The sequence below is a fragment of the Heliangelus exortis genome, chromosome 1 (genome assembly GCF_036169615.1).
Source record: "Heliangelus exortis chromosome 1, bHelExo1.hap1, whole genome shotgun sequence".
In the NCBI taxonomy this organism is placed as follows: Eukaryota; Metazoa; Chordata; class Aves; order Apodiformes; family Trochilidae; genus Heliangelus; species Heliangelus exortis.
The window spans coordinates 76,302,396-76,321,644 of record NC_092422.1 but is presented as its reverse complement, the minus strand read 5'-3'; the positions used below and the strand labels follow the sequence as shown (position 1 = coordinate 76,321,644).

At 39.7% G+C, this 19,249-nt stretch overlaps 1 protein-coding gene across 3 annotated transcripts in view; it reads left to right on the top strand.

Moving 5' to 3' along the window:
* PHKA2 (phosphorylase kinase regulatory subunit alpha 2) overlaps positions 1 to 19,249 on the top strand; it is a 44,425-nt gene that overhangs the window by 2,569 nt on the left and 22,607 nt on the right. For 2 of the 3 annotated variants that reach the window (XM_071749262.1, XM_071749272.1), the window contains exons 2-15: positions 3,086 to 3,244; positions 4,817 to 4,864; positions 5,355 to 5,523; positions 6,360 to 6,442; positions 7,078 to 7,158; positions 9,316 to 9,414; positions 9,734 to 9,880; positions 10,105 to 10,158; positions 10,710 to 10,832; positions 12,637 to 12,732; positions 14,050 to 14,157; positions 14,864 to 14,942; positions 16,283 to 16,417; positions 17,476 to 17,585. In XM_071749262.1, coding sequence (XP_071605363.1) covers positions 3,086 to 3,244; positions 4,817 to 4,864; positions 5,355 to 5,523; positions 6,360 to 6,442; positions 7,078 to 7,158; positions 9,316 to 9,414; positions 9,734 to 9,880; positions 10,105 to 10,158; positions 10,710 to 10,832; positions 12,637 to 12,732; positions 14,050 to 14,157; positions 14,864 to 14,942; positions 16,283 to 16,417; positions 17,476 to 17,585 — 1,491 coding nt within the window. Of the gene's footprint in view, positions 1 to 3,085; positions 3,245 to 4,765; positions 4,865 to 5,354; positions 5,524 to 6,359; positions 6,443 to 7,077; positions 7,159 to 9,315; positions 9,415 to 9,733; positions 9,881 to 10,104; positions 10,159 to 10,709; positions 10,833 to 12,636; positions 12,733 to 14,049; positions 14,158 to 14,863; positions 14,943 to 16,282; positions 16,418 to 17,475; positions 17,586 to 19,249 lie in introns of those variants that run through there. The other variant, XM_071749280.1, reaches the window with a different exon arrangement.

Genomic DNA, 19,249 nt, shown 5'->3' with positions numbered 1-19,249 from the left:
TTGTGAATTTGAATGAGATTAAAAAAAAAATTTAAAAAAAAAAATCATGGAGAGGTTTCAATTGGAAGAGGCCTTAAATACCCCCCTGCATGGTCAGGAACATGAGCAACCTTCTAGACCAGGTGGCTCAGGCCCCATCATGGCCTTGAACACTTCCAGGGAGGGGGCATCCACAACTTCCCTGGACAACCTGTGCCAGTGTCTCACCAGCCTCATAGTGAAGAATTTCTTCCTAATGTCTAACCCAAATCTACCCTCTTCCAGTTTAAAGCCATCACCCATTGTCCTGTCACTGCATGCCCTTGCAAAAAGTTTCTCCCCAACTTTCCTGTAGGCTCCTTAAGGTACTGGAAGGCTGCTATAAGGTCTTCCTGGAGCCTTTCTTCTCCAGGCTGAACAACTCCAGCTGACTCAGCCTATCCTCATAGGAGAGGTGCTCCAGCCCTCTCATCATCTTTGTAGTCTTCCTGTGGACTCACTTCAACAGCTCAATGTCCTTATTTTGAGGACTCCAGAACTGGACGTATTAGTCCAGGTGGGTTCTCATGATCTTAAGATATGTCCATAAAATATCAAAGCATAACATCTATATTCATTTTAAGTGTTGCTAGGGTACTATAAGAGAAAAGCATATGGAGCTGATAAGGAAAACACATTTGGCACACATTTATGGGCAACCCCAATTGTGTTATGTCTGGTTCCACACAATCTATCTACACATTTTGCTCGAGCTTGTATCAGTTTTCATTTTATGGATCAGTTGTAAATTAAATAGATTTTTAAAAGATTAAAGATTTAATTAGATTTAAAAGATCATAAATGTGAACGCCTTCTAAACTACTTAAAATATTAATTTATTATGCTTTTCTGCTACCATTCTGAATGTGCACGAGGAAAGACATTAATGTTTTGTCAGTCCGTGAGAGGCAGCCCCAGTGCATCTCAAGACCTGGGACCTTCTTGTAGAGGAACCAAAGTCACTGAAATGGTGATAGCAGCCCTTGGATTTGCTTAATACAGCCTCTTGAAGGTAGGCAGGTCATTCCCTGGAGACTCATGTGGGCCAGTTTTCTGGGATTTCCATTTTAGTACCTGGAGGCATTTTAATTTTGCAGTTGGCAGCCAGCTTGGAGGGTGGGGAAAAACAAGCCAAAATTATAATCTCTCAGGCAGCAGGGTGATTTTCATCAAGCCAGGGCTGCAGATACATAGATGTTTGTTGTGCTGCATGGGAGGAGGGAAACAAAGTGCCCTAGAAAAAGCCTAGGAATATGTAGTCTGCCTTTCAAGATCCTGGTTTTTTTTTTCCATACGGGCACAGTGCTGAACTGGAAGCGGGTTCTCCTTTCTTTGCTTTCTCACTTGTTCTTCTGAAATGGCTTTTCAGGTTCAAAAAAAGGCTTTTGCAATGTTTTCAGGATCGTGTGAGCTACTTTCCCTGGCAAATAGATGTGCTGATTGTCCTGCTGTTGTTCCCTGGTTTGTGAAGACCATGCTGATAGACTGTTTCAGCAGAACTGCATGTTTCTACTCTCCAGAAGCCACTAGACATTGCTGTGTTTAAACTGTAACAATAGCACTGGCTGTGCCCAGTCATGTGTGTCAGGATGTCACCCCTCTGGGATTCAATTGTCCCATGCAAAGCCCAGGAAATTATAACCGAAGCCCTTCCCCCCATCAAAAATTCATTCTTAAAAATGAACATGGAAGGAGTTGAGTGAGCTGGTGTAGGGCAGAAATGCAAAATTGGTGTATGGATTGTTTTTATTTTTACTTTTCTCTATTATTGTAAATCTTTGCCCCTTGTCATACCAGGCCTGGCAGGTGGTCTTTGTTCTCAGAAATGTGCTGTAAAGTCTTGATAGGATTGAAAGCTCTATTGACCTTCTGCCTCCTCTTTTTTCCTGGTAGTGAGGAACATAAAACTAAAAAAGACAGTCTTAAAAAACTAATGATAATGAAGTGATTGGAGTTAATGATGCAATGAAAAACGGAATGGGTTGTGGGAGACTGCTCAATGTGCCAGTTTTCAGAGACTGCTGCTTTTCATCTCTATTAGAATGTCTTTCTGTACGTTTTCCAAATGAAGATTATTGTGGTTTGACCCCAGCTGGCAACTAAGCCCCACACAGATGCTTGATCACTCCCCCTGGTTGGGATGAAGGAGAGAAAGGGGAAGAGTAGAAGTGAGAAAACTTGTGGGTTGAGGTGAAGACATTTTAATAGATAAAGCAAAAGCCACATGCACAAGCAAAGCAGAACAATGACTTCATTCACTACTTCCCATCAGGTGTTCAGCCATCTCCAGGAGAGCCAGGCTCCATCATATGTCACAGTGACTTTGAAAGACGAACAACATCATCCCAAACTTCTCCTCTTCCTTCTTCTCCCATCTCTATATGCTGAGCATGACATCACATGGTGTGGGATATCCCTTGCATCAATTGTCCCAGCTGTGTCCTCTCCTAACTTCTTGTGCACCCCCAGGCTGCTCACTGGTGGGGTGGGATGAGAAACAGAAAAGTCATTGACTCTGTCATCCCCATATTATCAACACTTCCCAGCACAAATCCAAAACATAGCCCCATACTAGCTACACTGAAGATTAATGCTATCTCAGCCAAAACCAGCACAAGGGTAAGAAAAGAATTTGCATGTGTTCATGCTTTAGCTGTCATAAGCCAAGCCAGTAAATTAATAGAAATACTTTTTAAATTCCCCAGAAAGAAAGTAGAGTTTTTTTGAACTTCCTCAAAACTATGCCTCAGACCACTTGCATAGAAGAAAATAGATCCCATACTCAATTTCTAATGTTTACTCAGTATCCTCTTTTTCTCATAAATACATAACATTTAAATTCCTGTTTCCTCATTATATTTAAGTATGTATATACGAGTTTCACTCAGTGGCTTAGCTGTGTGGGTGAGGATGCCCAGCTGGATGCCATAAACTTTATAGCCTGAATCGTTCAAAGACATTTTGCATTTGTCTCTCTCTTATATTTTGTTACCCTTTGCTGTGGAAAGATGGGGTTTCAGGTAATAATGTTTTGGGTTTTTTTCTTTATTCTTTGTACTATGGTTAGAATCCAGTTACAGGGCTGCTTTCAGCTGGTACAGACCATAAGGATGCTTGGGTACGGGACAACATCTACAGTATCCTGGCTGTGTGGGGGCTGGGAATGGCGTATCGGAAGAATGCAGACCGGGATGAGGATAAGGCTAAAGCCTATGAACTGGAGCAGGTATGTCTTAACTTTGATGTAAACCTGTTTTTGAATGATGTGTTCATATTGGTGCTTTGTCTAAGATCTGGAAGCATTTTTTCATCTTGGAATATGCCTCTTGTTCCTTTCATGTCAGTATCCATGCAGCACCTGGTATGCAGTGTTTCCAGCAGTCTTCTGAGAAGCAAGGTTTGGAGAACTGTGGCAGAGAGGATAGGATCTGAATTGAAATTGGGGAGGTTTAGGTTAGATATGGGGAGGTTTAGGTTGGATATTAGAAAGAATTTCTTTACTGAGAGGGTGATCAGACACTGGAATGGGCTGCCCAGGGAAGTCGTGGATTCTCCGTCCCTGGAGATATTTAAAAAGAGACTGGATGTGGCACTCAGTGCCATGGGCTGGTAACTGCAGCGGTAGTGGATCAAGGGTTGGACTTGATGATCTCTGAGGTCCCTTCCAACCCAGCTGATTCTATGATTTTATGATTCTATGAAATACAAGCAAAACAAATACATATGGGAATCAGACTTCCATCAGTTGGCCCGTTGTTGAAAGTCAGGCTTCTGAGAGATTTTATGCCCAGATTTGCAAGCCTCCTATTAAACCTTGAGGTTCCTACTTAGTTATATTATGGAGCAGGAAATCAAGCCTGGGTCACTCGGATGCTTACGGTGGCAACTTAGCTGCTGAATCATTCTTCCCCATAAGGAGAAGCATGCCATTTAAAGTAGAAATCTTTGAAATGTGCATTTTGTGTGATCTCTTGGAAGTTGTACAAGGTCTGTAGATGTGTTTGATCAAACAGACAAGGTGACCATCCCCATACTGGTAAGAATCATGCTAGAGAATTGAAAGGGGAGATAGCTCATGCAGTTAATTTCTGTCATCTGCAACTGTGAAAGAGGGTATCAAAAGCAGGAGTGTAGAGATGGGTTATATGGAAATTGAGGGAGTGTTGGTGTCAGTGTCCTGCTGTTGTTTTGAAAGCTCTGGGCAAATTTGATACTGTTTAGGTACTGTTCAAATGAAGGAGATTTCTGGTGACAGTACGACTTTCACTCAGTTTGCATGATTGTATTTTGAAGCTCTAATAATTTTGGGGTAAAAATATGTGGTTGATTTCTTCACTTTAGGCAAAATTTTGCTCTTCTCTTCATATGCACAAAAGGCCCTTTCTTTACATTAGTCATCTGTGTTCTGTTGTATACAAAGCAGAAAAAGCTCCCCACATTTTCCAGTCATGTCAAGATGCAGTCACCCACCAGTGTTCCCTGGATCTGTCACTCAAAAAATCATAATCATCATTGTCATCTTTATTTTTTAGCTGCATAGAAGGGCCACAGAGAGTTACTCCAGTGTTTAGAGAGAGCCTTTGGGAAAAGATCTGTTCTCCTAAATAGGCATGTGGGAATAAATGTCAACATGTATATTGAAAAAAAAGGCATGTAAAGCATTTCAGGTGAATACACATTATTTATCTTTGGCAGGATGTTGGTAGGGAGTGTGAACTTTGTCACTTTTGAATGTTGTTTTTAACAGCTGATGAAGCTGGCCATGTGAGAGTGTCACTGGTCTGTTTTGTTCCTGCAGAACGTTGTGAAGCTGATGAGGGGACTTTTACAGTGCATGATGAGACAGGTAATGCATAGGTATGAGTTGAATTAGCATGTGATGTACTTAGAAAACATTTAATCTGAAACATACATTTTTGTCTTTTCTGGAGAGTGGTTTTTTTGCATGCCTGCAGATGGTGGTGTGGGGAATCTTTTTAAAATTCTTGAGCAAAACTCTGATTTTACTTGCACCTTTTGGAGACTGTGCTTTTAGCAGATTATGGTTTTGACTTTGCAAACTGATTTTTACCAAGATGCATATCTTTAAGTAAGATCTGAACTCATCAAGGTAGTTTCATCTTGTCCTTTCCTGAAGAGATGTGGGTTTAGCTGGCTAGCTTGATCCTAAAGTTAGAGTTCTGCTTAAGCACTTCAGTCAATCAAAACACACTGAAGTGAGGTAACAGGAGTTAGGACCTCAAGTTTCTCCTTACCTAAGAGAAGTTCTTCATTTTGAAATTATTTGGAGAATTCCTTCAGTATGTTTCTAATTTGAAATTTGTGGTGGTTTTTAGGTTGATAAGGTAGAGAAGTTCAAAAGCACACAGAGTACAAAAGACTGCCTACACGCCAAATATAACTCTGCAACTTGTGCCACTGTTGTTGGGGATGATCAATGGGGCCATCTTCAAGTGGATGCAACTTCCCTTTACCTGCTCTTCTTGGCACAGATGACTGCATCAGGTCAGCAGAAGATATTTTAGCCTTGACTAGTATTTCTTGCAATATTTTTCTATTCTAGCTTTGATTTAAACTGGAAAAAAAGCTGTAACTTGCTTCAAAGACCTTTACATGATCATTGCTCAGAAGAAAGTTGTATTTCTCTGGAGAAGTTATATGGCTTAGGATTTCATGTTTATAGCAGTATCCATTCCCTTTATGTTTGTTGGCATACAAATACATGAGATATTCAGAATCATGTCAGAGAAGAGTTCTCTTTGAAGAATACATAGAATGTCCTGTCCTCATGGATATCAAGGTTTCTTCAGGCTGGCAACGTTGAGGCAGGTGCTGCTGCTGTCATCTGTGTTCCTGTTCTGGCTGGCACTGTTTTATCAGGTGCTCCTCTCAGCTGTACTCCACCTGTAAGGATAAATATTTGTTTCCTTACATGTTCATCTGTCCTCAGAGCCCCTTGCAATTGACCCCTTCAGAGGAGGTGCCTGGTCATCCTGGTGGTACCCTGACAGAGCACTAAGCAGGCAGAGGGGTGGTGAGCAGGAGGAGTTCAGATGCAATGCTCTCAGGCAGCAGAGCTTGCTTAGATATCTCTGCTTTGTACTCACTGTCTGAATGCCCCCCTCCCAGCAGTGGTTTTTGGTTGGTCTTTCAAGCAGTGTATATTGGTGACATTCAAAGTATATTTTGAAATTTTTATTATTTTGAAATCTGCACAAGTTTTTCTATTGATTTCAGTGGGCAGTAGTTGGTAGCAAATAAGCAAAAGCATGAGACTCACTGAAGACTGGCTATTTCAGTTCTGGCACTGTATAATTACTCTCTTCCCTGCTTTTAATCAGGGTTACGTATTATCTTCACCCTTGATGAAGTTGCCTTCATTCAGAATCTTGTGTTTTACATAGAAGCTGCCTACAAAGTTGCTGTAAGTAGTTATTTATAGGTAAATCACCTGAACACTGCCCAGATGTAAGTGGAAAATTATTTGTTGATGGAGTTGGAAAATGTGGACTTACTTTTCCATGAAAAGTTATCAGTACCTGTCAGTACTTTATATTGTGAGCATCATCATTAAAATTGGTGGGAGGGCCGCAGTGAATTTACTGCTGTCTAGGTGAGGTGTACTTTTTCTGTCATAATAGTAGTTTATTGACAATTAATAGTATTTCCTAATATTGCTTTAAAATCTTATAGGCCTTTCTAAAAAGATCTAAGTGTTAACAAACTTTGTGGAGGTTGAGCTGAAGTGGCACAGGTAGTAGCATGCTCAGGGAGAAGACTACAAAGAGCTTTGTGTGTTCTGTGAAGACAGTGATTCGTTATTGTAGTCTTGGTCCTGCTGAGTTTATTTTTATGTGCTGCTCTTCAAACATGAGGAGAAGCTCTTTAGAGACTTGGGGCCTCTTATTTTTTCTTTTTTCTTTTTTTTTTTTTTTTTTTTTTTTTGAGGGAAATAAAATAATTTCATGCAATGCTCTGGTTTTATTGTGGGGAGAGCGGGGAAAACATTATTTTCTTTGTTTAATTATGCCAGCTTTTTTCTTATTAATGTTGTTGCAGGATTATGGAATTTGGGAACGTGGTGATAAGACAAACCAGGGCATCCCTGAACTGAACGCGAGCTCCGTAGGGATGGCAAAAGTGAGAATGTCCTCCTGACACCTCCTTTGTGGCTGTTCTGTCATGCTGAAGGGGTCTGACAAACCTGATGGCTTCCTTTGCATAGTCTTCTTGGCCACTGTGATAGCTAACTGATTGTATAAGAATTTTGGTTTGTGTGTGAGTGAGTATTTTTTTAGTGTAAAATCCTTGTGATAATGGCTTTCATTGAAGGACTTCAGCTCAGTTTTTCTGGGCACTTACAAGAAGGGGCCCCAGATTTACTGAGCCATGACTGATAGATTCAGTGAAGTGCTGCCTCATAAAGTGGTCTCTGGTTTTCTGTCCCTTCTTGTTATTTCTCCAGCTCCAGTATTATATGTGATGTTTTCATGGTAAGATTAAAACATCAGACTGTCAGTCTAGGAAGTTTATTTAAAACTACTTCAGAGAGAAAAATGAATACAGATGTACTGAAGAAGAACATTGATACTTTTGATTCCTCCACACAAGGTCATGGAGATAATAAATGAAGCTTAGAAGGCCATAAATGTAAATGTGTAATTGACAACTACATTTTTACATGGTGGCTAGGGGACTGACAGAAGCCAAATATCATTAAGGTCAAAGGTGGTGTTGCATTTCAGCTGGATTTATTAGTTTCCAAGGTCTTGCATGGCTCTAAGAGAGAGAAACTGCTGTTCTTGGCCACAGTTCCATCTAAAAGCAATATGGCAGTGTCTGTGGGGGAGGTTGTTCCTTACCTGCCCAGTATGAGTTCTTTTGCACTGAACAGTCTGACATAGTCTGTGGTGTCTACACAATGTTGGGTGATGTTATTGTCAGGACTATCTGCAGGACTTGCTGCACAGCTTTGCTTTCCAGTGTCTCTGAGTTCCATGAAAGTGCTGTTCAGGATGATGGGGGACTGTGGAGGGCATTCTGGCAGCCCCACTGCAGAGGATGAGGTAGTGATACATTTTTAAATTTGCCACAAATTTTAAAATTTGTGGGAATTCTCCCACTTCTCTCCCATATCTGTTTTATGTGGCTACCCATGGTAGCAATACAGCACGGAGTGGATGCCTTTGAGTGGATCTCTGTGCCTTTTCTGCACCATTAAAACTGCCCGTGGTCCCAGCTATCATTTTCTCAGTGGGGCTTTCTGCTAATACTGGGAACATCTGCTGCTCTAGCACTCAGCTGGAGAAAACAGCTCTGCAGACACAGTAAACCCATGTTTGAGTTGGAAGAAGAAAAATACCCTTGTCCCTCTGCAGAGAGGTCACAGAATCAGCCAGGTTGGAAAGGACCTCTGAGATCAACAAGTCCAACCTTTGATCCAGATAAGGCAAGGTGCACTGTGCCATCCTTCCTTTGCCAGAGATTGACATTACCGTGAAGTTGGAGGACAAAAATGGGCACAGAGCAACACTCAGTGCTGCTGCAACCCTGTGAATGTGTATTTCAGAGGAAGGCTTTGCTGTCCCAGCTCTGGTTGTCTGATCCTTGCTCGTTTCTTGTCACATTTCCCTGTGCAGTGTTGCACACCCTGCTTCTTCAAAGGCAGATTTTGTAGCCTGCTAGGTTAAAGTAGGAGTGCCCCAATGGAGCTGGTGGTTGGGCTGCTCATGTCCTCACTGGGCAAATGCTTTATGGCCAAAAGGTATGAGATAGGGTGATTCACCTGTTGACATAGAGTGCCTCGACTGGCTGTATTGAGAGCAGATGTCTCATTTCTTTTACCTTTGGGAAGTCATAGTATCAGAAGGATGGTGATGCTCTCTTTTCTGGGCACTGGCCTTGCTCATCTTGAACAGGGGTTTGTCTTTGAGCAGCCCTTCAGGCAGGAGTAGTGAAAGGCCACTGAACTTGGGAGTTATTTTGGAATATAGGACAGGAGAAGCATTTATTACCAAGTACTTTAGATACTCCAATTAGCCCTGCTCCCCATTGCTTTGCATTGCCTTTAATTTGTAAGAAGGGTCAGAAGCACATCAGTCCTTTATTCTGCTAGCAAAAGACAGAAATATGTACTTCTGAAATACTGCCAAGCTTGTCTTTAAGTGTCTATCTAAAAATGTCTGTGAAGCAAACTTGCCTTCTATGATTTCCTTCGAAGTATAAGCACAGGTTCGAGGGCATATACTTGGCTTAAAAGGGGTTTAATGGTTTTGGTTTGTTTGGGTTTCTTTGAAGGCTGCTTTGGAAGCAATTGATGAACTAGATCTTTTTGGAGCTCACGGAGGACACAAATCAGTGATTCATGTTCTTCCTGATGAAGTAGAGCACTGTCAGGTAAAAATTAGTCTTGTGTTTCCTTTGCTAGGGGGAAACACAAGACCCTCTCCCTTTTGTTCTTAAGTGAGATGTTGGTTAACTGAACCAGGAACTTAATGTATGAAGAGTGGCTTCAGACTGTGCTGTTCACTTTGTTTCTAGTAGGTCATGTGAAAGTGAGTGATGTGAATCTCATACTAACTCAGTTAAAAATAATTATGCAGTGAGTTTTCTGTCAGTTTGCAAATAGTGTAGTCTATTCCATTTGCACTTGACACAGTCTTCTGAAGTAAGTCAACTGCTTTAAATCCCTCTCTTCTATTCCTTTTTTCCTCAGTCTATTCTATACTCCATGCTGCCACGGGCATCCACGTCAAAGGAAATAGATGCTGGCCTTCTCTCTATCATTTCTTACCCAGCCTTTGCAGTGGAGGATCTAAACCTTGTTAATGTGACTAAGAGTGAAATCATATCTAAACTGCAGGTAATTATTTTTATTTTCCACAGGGAAGGAGAAGCAGAATATCCCTTTCTTAACTGAAAGTCTTAATTAAGCAAGGGTTGTCATACTTGATGCATCTGTGCATAAAAGAGAGGCAGGAAAATCCCTAAGTGACACTTAAAACTCAGCATGTACTTTTGTGCTGGTGTTAGTCTGTGGGGAAGAATAGTATGTGAAGTTTTATTTAACTTTGTCTCTTTTCACAGGGGCGCTATGGCTGTTGTCGCTTTCTGCGGGATGGTTACAAGACACCCAGAGAGGTACTTCTGATACCTGTTTTTCAGTACACATTAGGAAGAATTTTTCTCTTCTGTTCATAGACATTTTTGGTCTCATTTACATGAATGGGTGAATTTCTGTATCTCTGTGAAGACACCTTAATGGCTTTGGAGATAATCCACATGTCCACCCAGAAAACAACACATGCCTAAAAAACAATCAGGGTTTGAAAATTAATTCTTAAGGGCAAAACTTAAACAATAATTCTGTAACGAATGAACCCTTAGGTATACTTGCAGTGCCTAAGGGGAAGAAATGTCTCTGAGGCATCTCAAAATATCTTTGAACTGAGGCAGAGCTGAGATTGTTTGGGTGACACCTAGATTCTGAAACTGGGAAGAGTTCATTTGTTTGGGGAATGATCAAATAAGTTTGAGACTTGAGTGTGAAAAAAGAAGTCAAGAAGCTACATGAGAACAAGTTTTTCTTTGTTTCCTGGTTTTAATTCCTTGTATAAATAGGCTACCATTATGGCTGGAATATGAGTGACTGATTTGGTACTGTGACTAAAGGAGTATGATTTGATTTCTAGGATCCAACCAGGCTGCACTATGATCCTGCTGAGCTAAAGCTCTTTGAGAATATTGAATGTGAGTGGCCAGTATTCTGGACATACTTCCTTATTGATGGAGTATTTAATGAGGACAAAATTCAGGTGAGGAAAGAAGAAATTACTGTGAATGGAAATGCAAAGCCATTTACCCACAGTATTTCATAGCTTTGATCCTTGTTTATTTTGCCTATCAGCTGGATACCCCATCATCAGGATGGGAGTAGTCTTCAGCCAATCTCACCTTCCTGGGATCCCTTCCTAACATCGTAGTGCCATAGTAACTTCAGGTTTGGTTTTTTTGTTCAGTGAGATTCGCTGTTCAATTATGGAGAGCCATTTAATTTTCACTTATTTCCTAAATTAATTGATGACTCACTGAGTTACTTTATACCTTTACTATGTCATGCATTCAGTGGCCAGGGGAGCTAAATTGAATGTAGCCCTACAAAGGTTATAGTGACACCTGGAGAGGACTGGTGAACTAAAATCAACAAGTAGCCAGGACTAAATGTATTCATTTATTCATTCAGAACTTCTGTAGATTGTTGGCTCAAAGGGTGTGAAAAATGCATGTAATTTAAAATCACCTAAGATGCAGAGGGACAGGAGGTTGCCAAACAGGACACCTTAAAAAATAAAATGGCATCAGAAACAAAGAGGGGAATTTCAGACCAAAAAGCTCTTTTTCTTTACCAGATACTGTAAAACAAGTGCAATACTTACTGGCACTAGAAATGTCAATTGCTTTTCTGGACACAGTAAAAATAGTCTGGAGGAAGGAGAAAAACATTATATCACCAGAGGGAAAAATAGTTTACTGAAACTTCATTTGTGTACAAAATACCACAAAGCAGTCACTACAATTTAGTTAAGTGGTCTGGGATGGTATATACTTGGTTACCTTGATTGTGTGCATACTCAGATCAAGCAATTGCTCCAGTTCCCTCAGTTTAAGCACAGCTGGTGGGTTACTGAGACACTAAAGTGTCTTCCCCCATTCCTGCTGTAGACAAGTGGTTACAATGGTAGCATTTGTTAGGAAAAATAAGCACCCTTGAGGACTCAAAAAGAGTGGAGACAGATAGGATACTGAAAATATCAGTGTGCTGTAATATGAACCTGTGGTATCTTATCTTGGTGTTCCACTGTACTTAGAAAGGTGTAGCAGAAATAGGATTTCAGAGGCAGGTCTTGGCAGTGCCTGAAAACAGCTACATGTAAGTAAAAATCTGAAATGAGGTAGTTAAGAAATGCAACAAAATTAGGGATCTGGTTAAAAGGAATATTAAATGTTCTTTATTTTGTATCAGTCTGGTATTCCTGTTAATACCTTATCTAAAAAGACAAGAACAAGATGATTTTGTGTTTAATTAACTGAAGTATTTTTTAACAGTTTTAATCTATTTTAAGTTGTATACAGAGACATTTTTAAGTAAATCAATTAAAAGAAACTGATTTCCCAACCTTGGAAAACAGAATTCTGAAAATTGTAGACAAATGTGCATGGGAGAAAGCTACCAATTTATATACCTTATACTTCTATGGATATTGGCAATCCTGACACACATGTCACTGCATTGTCACCTGTGGAAAATTTCGTGTAGGATTTATTCCAATGACTTCTTTATAGGAGTATATTAGAAGTTTTGTACTTTTATCTTGTAGATTAAAGATGATGTGTCTCTGAGGCTGCTAATATTGAGAAGCTGGAACAGTCTCAAAATTTGAACCCTGATCTTCCATTAGCAAGTTATCATTCCCTACACCTCCTTCTCTTTTGTTTTGGTTTGTTTTTTTAAAATTATATTTCAGTATAAAAGTATTGTTATAAAATACGAAAACTTATACTGTTTCTGTTCTGATGACTGTAATATGAATTCTCACTCTCCTTTAAAAATATTTCCAGGTACAAGAGTATAGAGAGGCTCTAGAAGGAATACTTATTAGAGAGAAGAATGGAATAGTTCTAATGCCTGAACTGTACGCAGTGCCTGCAGAAAAGGTATTCTGAAAATGCAGCATACACTTTACTATGCAAAATGTAAATATCATGATGTCAGTTTTACAGTTTTCCTATAGCTAGTAAATCTAAACCAGGAATAAAAAAAACCAAAAAAAACCCAACTACAACTGTTTCTGCTAAGAAATGCTAACCTTTAGGCTTCCAAATAGTCACATTTTTCTATTTGGAATCTGGGTCTCTATGGAAATATTAGAGCATGTCTGATGTTTTAAATCCTCATAGCAATAATTAAAAAGTGTTGATGCTGATTTTGAAACTCAAATTCAAAGAAGATCATTGTTTTCTTTCCCAGAGCTTGTGTGTAAGAGAGAAACAGATTTTGGATGGATTAGGGCTTGGGATGGATTTTTTGTTTGATTTTTTTTTTTTTTTTCCTTTTCTTTTCCTCCCATCTTTGCTGTTACTGTTTGCTTGATTCTCCCATTGTGACAGTGACATGCAGATGAGTTTATGTGCTCTTCCATGTTATTTGCCTGTGTATCCCTCCCTGCCAACTTCCTCCCTTCCTCTAGACTGAGTGTGGAGCTTCCTGGGTTGGTCTGAGTTTGAGCAGGGAGTGTTGACAGCTGATGTCTTACTCACAGGTTGGAGATGGACACTCTGATTTACCATCCTAGTGGGAACAAAAATGTAAGAGTTCAGAGCTTTTTTGTGAATTTTTATATGATGATGGTCTTACGAACATGCCAAATGAACAGGGTAGATTTTTCCTGTCATTTCCAAATTTTAAAGTGGCTATGGTAAAGTTGTTATCTAGGATTTTTTTTTTCCCTGCCCTCGGTAGTTCTGTATACTGCAAAACCAAGGCAGTTTTTCTTTTTCTAAATTAGTTAAGAGTCTACTCCTAATTTTTCCACTGACCATTCTTGCTAACAGAGGAGATGTGAGTAGACTTCACTTTTGGAAGGCACCTTTACTTCAGGAAGCTGTGTAGGCATCAGTGTAATTCAAGTGTCATGTTGCAAGGGCTTGAAAAACAGACACCCAGTTACCTACAAGCTGGGAAGGCAGCAAAGGCATGCTGAGGAGAAAGGGGAAGTGCTAACACCAAAGCTACAATTGTATGCAGTGTCCCCATTCACCCTCCAGGTTGGGTGTTGTATGAAAAGGAAGCACAGTGCTCGTGTCCCAGAAAATTTGCAGCCTCAAAAGCAAACCACAGAGATCTGGGTGTGAGTACAAATGGCAGGTTAGAAAGGATAGATGACAGGCCACATCTTTTTCAAATACTTCCATGTTATTCATTGTTCTTCAGAACCTTAGGGTAATTTTTCTTGCTTATGTGTTTGTTTTCAGGTGGACGAGGAGTATGAAAATCCTCACTCTGTAGATCGTATCCCGGTGGGAAAGTTGCCTCATCTTTGGGGACAATCATTGTATGTCCTTAGCTGCCTGCTAGCAGAGGTAATTGGGTTTGTATGGCAGGTCAGCTTGTACCTGATTTTGTTTTGAGGTAGCTTGCAATTTTTTAAGTACAATTTGATTGACAGGTAGGGGACAGTGTGTTCTTCAGTAGAAGCATTTTCTTGAACCATGGAGGGGTGGCTGAGCTTTCAGGAGACTTTTTAATTATTCTTTTTATCCTTTTTCTAAACAGATAATGCAACTGTGTGTTTCTAATCCATCTGAGTGAGTTGTTGGGCTGGATATATCATTAGGCTGGAAGAATATGCCCAGACTGACCTGGCTGTCCCAGAGCTTAGGGTATTGCATTGTTTCAGCTCCACTGAACTATGCTTTACTCTGTGCCAGAAGATGCTAATGAGGTTGTCTTGTATTAGCCATGGACTTATTAAAGCAAACACTGAATATCTCTGGGGCTGCAAAAAAATCGCTGGCCTGGCAAAATTGCTTCAGTTGCTGCAGCTCTAAAATAGGAAATCTAAACATGCAGATTGTTCCAGTCATAACTATTTTCTTGCTGTTCTGAAAAGCATTTCAGTCTTTGTTTTGATTACTTAGTAGACAAGGTAGAGAAACCAGGCTTTAATCCTGGTCTTCTGCTAAAATATGAAAGTTGCTTAAGGTTTCATCTAGATGTCATCAGAAGCCTTTTACTTAGTTTTTATTTGTTTCCTTTCTTTTTTTCTTTCCTTTGCCTTTATTCTAGGGGTTTCTTGCTCCAGGTGAAATTGATCCCTTAAACAGAAGATTTTCCACTGGATTTAAACCTGATGTTGTGGTACAAGGTGGGGGAGTTTTCTGAACACTGGGTGAATTGGATCATGTGATGGCAGAGTCCTTGTATACAGGAGACAGACATGTCTAAAAAGAATGTGGATTTTTGCATGGGATGTGCATGCTTTGGTGTTAGAAGGGGCAAAAGGGACATAGCTGACATTTTCTTAGAAGGAAGAGCAGGTTTACAAAGTTTGAAAATATACATGTTAAAATTTTAAGAATATTTAGGGTGGGAGAGTGGTAAACTTAAATCTTGTGAGGAGAAGGAAAGTCTTGATGGATTCTAGCAAGAAAGGGGCATGAGATCAGTTGGTTTATTTAGGTTTCTTTGCAGCCCCTTTTCAGAGGAAGCAGTTTGCTCTCTGTACACAGAGGTGAGCCAGCCAGACTTACAGCTTTCTTTTGGCTGCTGCAGGGGAGTGGCTTCTTTTGTGAATGCAGGGACAGCCAAAATCAGAAAATTAAGCACAAAGCAAACACTGATCAGAATTTAAAGGCTTTTCATGGACTGGTACCGCTCCAGAAAAGCAACCAGCTTGTTTATCATGAGCAGCCTTTCTCAGTGATACTGTGATGTGGACAGGTCCTTGTTTAGCCCCTGTTGGTGTCTCACAGTGGTGGCTTTTCTCTATTCTGAAATAATTTCTAGTGGAAATGTTATCTTTAGCATTCTTTAACAAATATTTATAGAACAATACTGAATTCTTAGTTCCAAATCAATAGGCCAGCTAACATGGGCAAAAACTCAGACAGAAGAGGTTGAGGATCAAGGCAAATTTCCTGGATTTTGGAATTTTTTTCCTACTTCTGCCATTTTATGACCTCTGTAACATTTACTGTGATATGGGTAACAGCATCTGTTTCCTGTTGGCTTAGCTACATTGTTATAGTGTGCTATATTAGGACAATGGAGATTTTCCAGTTGGGTTTCTGTGTGTTTTACTGGGGAAAAGCACGATCTGCTGAAGTGAACTGCATGATCCAAACTAGTGGTAATGAAATAAACCAGAAGAAATTGAAAAAGTTCCAGAGAACATGATGTAACGTCACAGCTGACCCTACTTTGAGGAGGAGGTTGGAGTAGAGACCTCGTGAAGATTCTTCCAACTTTAATTACCCTGTGGTCCAGAATGGACAAGAGTGGCAAGACTTGTTGAGAAGCAGAGCCAAAAGCTGTCTGACACCCTCTTACAATCCCTTTAGATCTCACAGGCTCGTAAATTACGAAAGAAGTGGGCTTTTGTGCATTTTCAATCAACTGTGACAAAAAAATGTTGAGAGGTGTCAGTAGGGATAGTTAAAAAGAAAGTTTTGGTTCTTACTTGTATTTTTGTTTTCTGTCATGCAGTAGCTGTTTTGGCAGAATCTAATCAAATTAAGAATCTGTTGCAAGAACATGGAATCAATGTTCAGAGTATTGCTGATATCTATCCTCTCAGAGTGCAGCCAGCTCGCATCCTGAGTAACCTGTACACCATGCTGGGTAGGTATTTGAACAGTCTCATTCTACTGTTCTGCAAGTTAATTTTTAAGTGTGGTGTTTTGTTTTTTGTTTTTCTTGCTTCATAGTGTCTTGGGCCTTTTTAGTTACATTTTTTCTATTTAAATAAATTTGTTTGGTTTTTAGAAATGCATTTTTGCTAAGTTAACAAATTTAGATCTTTGGTTTTAAATCATGGAACTCCAACAGGGAAAAAAAAATAGCCTTATTTAAAAATCTGGCCAAAATACAAGTTTCCCTGTACCCTTGGGGTTAGGCAAGGACTGACTCTTCTTATCTTGCAGGAACTATTTCCACAGAGAAACTGACTTAAGTAGAGGGTTTTTGGTTGTTGTGGGTTTTTTTGGTTGGTTGGTTTTTTGTTGTTTTTTTTGTTTTTTAACAGGAAGTTTTTTAATGGGTTCTTCAAATAAGTCTTAGAAAGTATGGCCTTTATATGGAGAAAGGAAATTGCATATGCTGCTTTGGGGAAGGAATTTGTCTTTTTATCACAAAGAGCTTTTAGAAACTTAAAAATTTGTACAGCTCTGCTAAAGCTTACACTTGTGATGTTTCATAATAGCTTTCTTTCACTAGGGGGAGTGAGTAGGATGATTTGACACGTTGGTGTATTGTTTTTAAGAGTGACTACTTTGGGAATGTTCACAGTGGTATTTTTTCAGGCACATGGTCAGTTGGCTCATATTCTATATTAGACAGATTCAAGTCAACTTCTGGCTGCTGGAGCAAAGGATGGAGTGTGGATCATTCACTGATAAGCTCTGCTGAGAAAAGTGGAGCTTATTAGCCTCATGAAGAGAATGAAAATCTGTCTTTGTACTTGGATTTAGCCTTCAGTGGGCGAGCATTTTTAACATTCTACTGTGAAAGCACTTTAATTTCTGTTGTGTATTGATGGCCTTGTTTTTGAAAGGGCATACCTCCTGTCCTTCTTGCATCATGATATGAATGAAGTAGATCTCCTTGTCTAAAATATTTGTTGTGAAAAAACCCCTCAGAAATGTTAGGTGAGACTTTTATTTTCTCTATTTTCTTTACAGGCCAGAACAAGAACATGAAATTAAGTGGACGGCCACACCGGCACATTGGGGTGTTAGGCACCTCCAAGCTGTACATGATAAGAAATCAAATATTTACTTTTACCCCTCAGGTGAGCATGTAAAGGTGGCAGGGAAATCACTGCTTACTTAATGGCTAATCATTAGTGAAACACTTTGCTTTTACTTGCTGTCACACCACTCTAGGTGGAGCAGGGCTGATCTCTGCCCAAGCCAACATTATAGCTAACGAAATATTTTTTCCAGAAATAGGTCACTTAGTATATCTTTTGACTGATTGCTTTAATGGAAAATTTAGTTTCATTTAAGCATGCCAAGCACTGTAGCCCCAAAGAGACTAAGATGTAGTCTTTTTATCATGTTGTTGCAAGGGTAGTGAGAAAGGAATGTTTTGTCTTTGTTTTGTGTTCGCCTTTTTCAGTGTGTCTGGAAGTGTGGATCCGCACAGAATTTGTGGCTTCTATTCATTCTATTCTATACATTTAATGAAATATGACACAGTTATTCCTGTAGACTTAGTATAACAGTTGGTACTACAAGGCTAAGGGGTTGCTTACTTCTAAATGTGTGCAACTGGAGCAAGGATGCTGACACCCTCCTAAACAAATGTTTGATTGTTGTAGTCTTTAAATTCCAGTGGAAAGCATTTAGTGGACTCCATAGATAGCTTCTGCAGTGCTTCTAATGTCCAAAAACCATCAGATTTACTGCAAAAAATATGTCTCTCTTCACATTCTTCCCCATGTCAGTTGATCACAAACAGCTTTATAACATTTTTTTGTTGTGTCTTTTTCCCTCACACCATTTTTCTGTTCTGTGAATTAGGGAAAATTCCTTAGTCATGATTTTTTTCAAAATATTTGTTTGTCCACATGTTACTATGCAAATAGGACCCAGGATTTCAACTGAAATCTTGCCATATATCAAGCATGGACGTGCTTATTAATATTTTCCAATATGGCACTTATCTTTGCATCAGCAGTACACTGACAGTTCCTACTTATCCCAAATTTGACTAAAACCTCCATAACATTTTCCATTAAACTTTGTAGACAGGCATTTCCCCCTGCCTCTTTTCTGGGAAGGGTGGATTTAATGTTTAATTTCACCCTCCTAAGATTAGCAGTTAACTCATCTGTGTTGATCTTGAGTAATGCTGGTGAATTTTGTGGTTTTGCAGTTTGCATTTCATCCTGTTCTCTAACAAAAACATTGATTAGGTGTGGGGCAAAGGCTGTCTCCATCTAGATACCTCCTCATTAATAACTGCCTTTTGAGAACAATTTTCCAAGCAGTTCCACCTCCCTTCTCAGATGTTTTTTCTTCAGCTCAGTGGTGTGAAAATTTGCTGAAGCTGAGATGTCAGACACTTTCTTGCACCTACCATCTAGTTGCCCCCAAGGAAGGAAATTGGACTGGTTTGCTAAAATTGTTTTTTGATATGACTGGCCATCTTGCTTTATCATTTTCTAATTATCTTAGTAGTCTCAAATTGGCTTTGTTTTCCAGTGCTTTCAGACACAGGAAATTGGCTTGACTGGTCTAGTTATCCTGGCTCTTCCTTTTTATAGACCATCAGTGCGTTTGCTTGTCTTTGCTCTTCCTGAATTGTGGAAACTAATTGAGAGTGGCTCAGGGATTGTTTGGCTGCTTTCTTAAGTTCTGTGATGTAATTTCTTTGGACTTTGCCAGCTTGAATTTAAGTGCTCTTTAATCTTTTCTTCTCATACTCCGGCTGGCCTCCTTCAACTTTGTT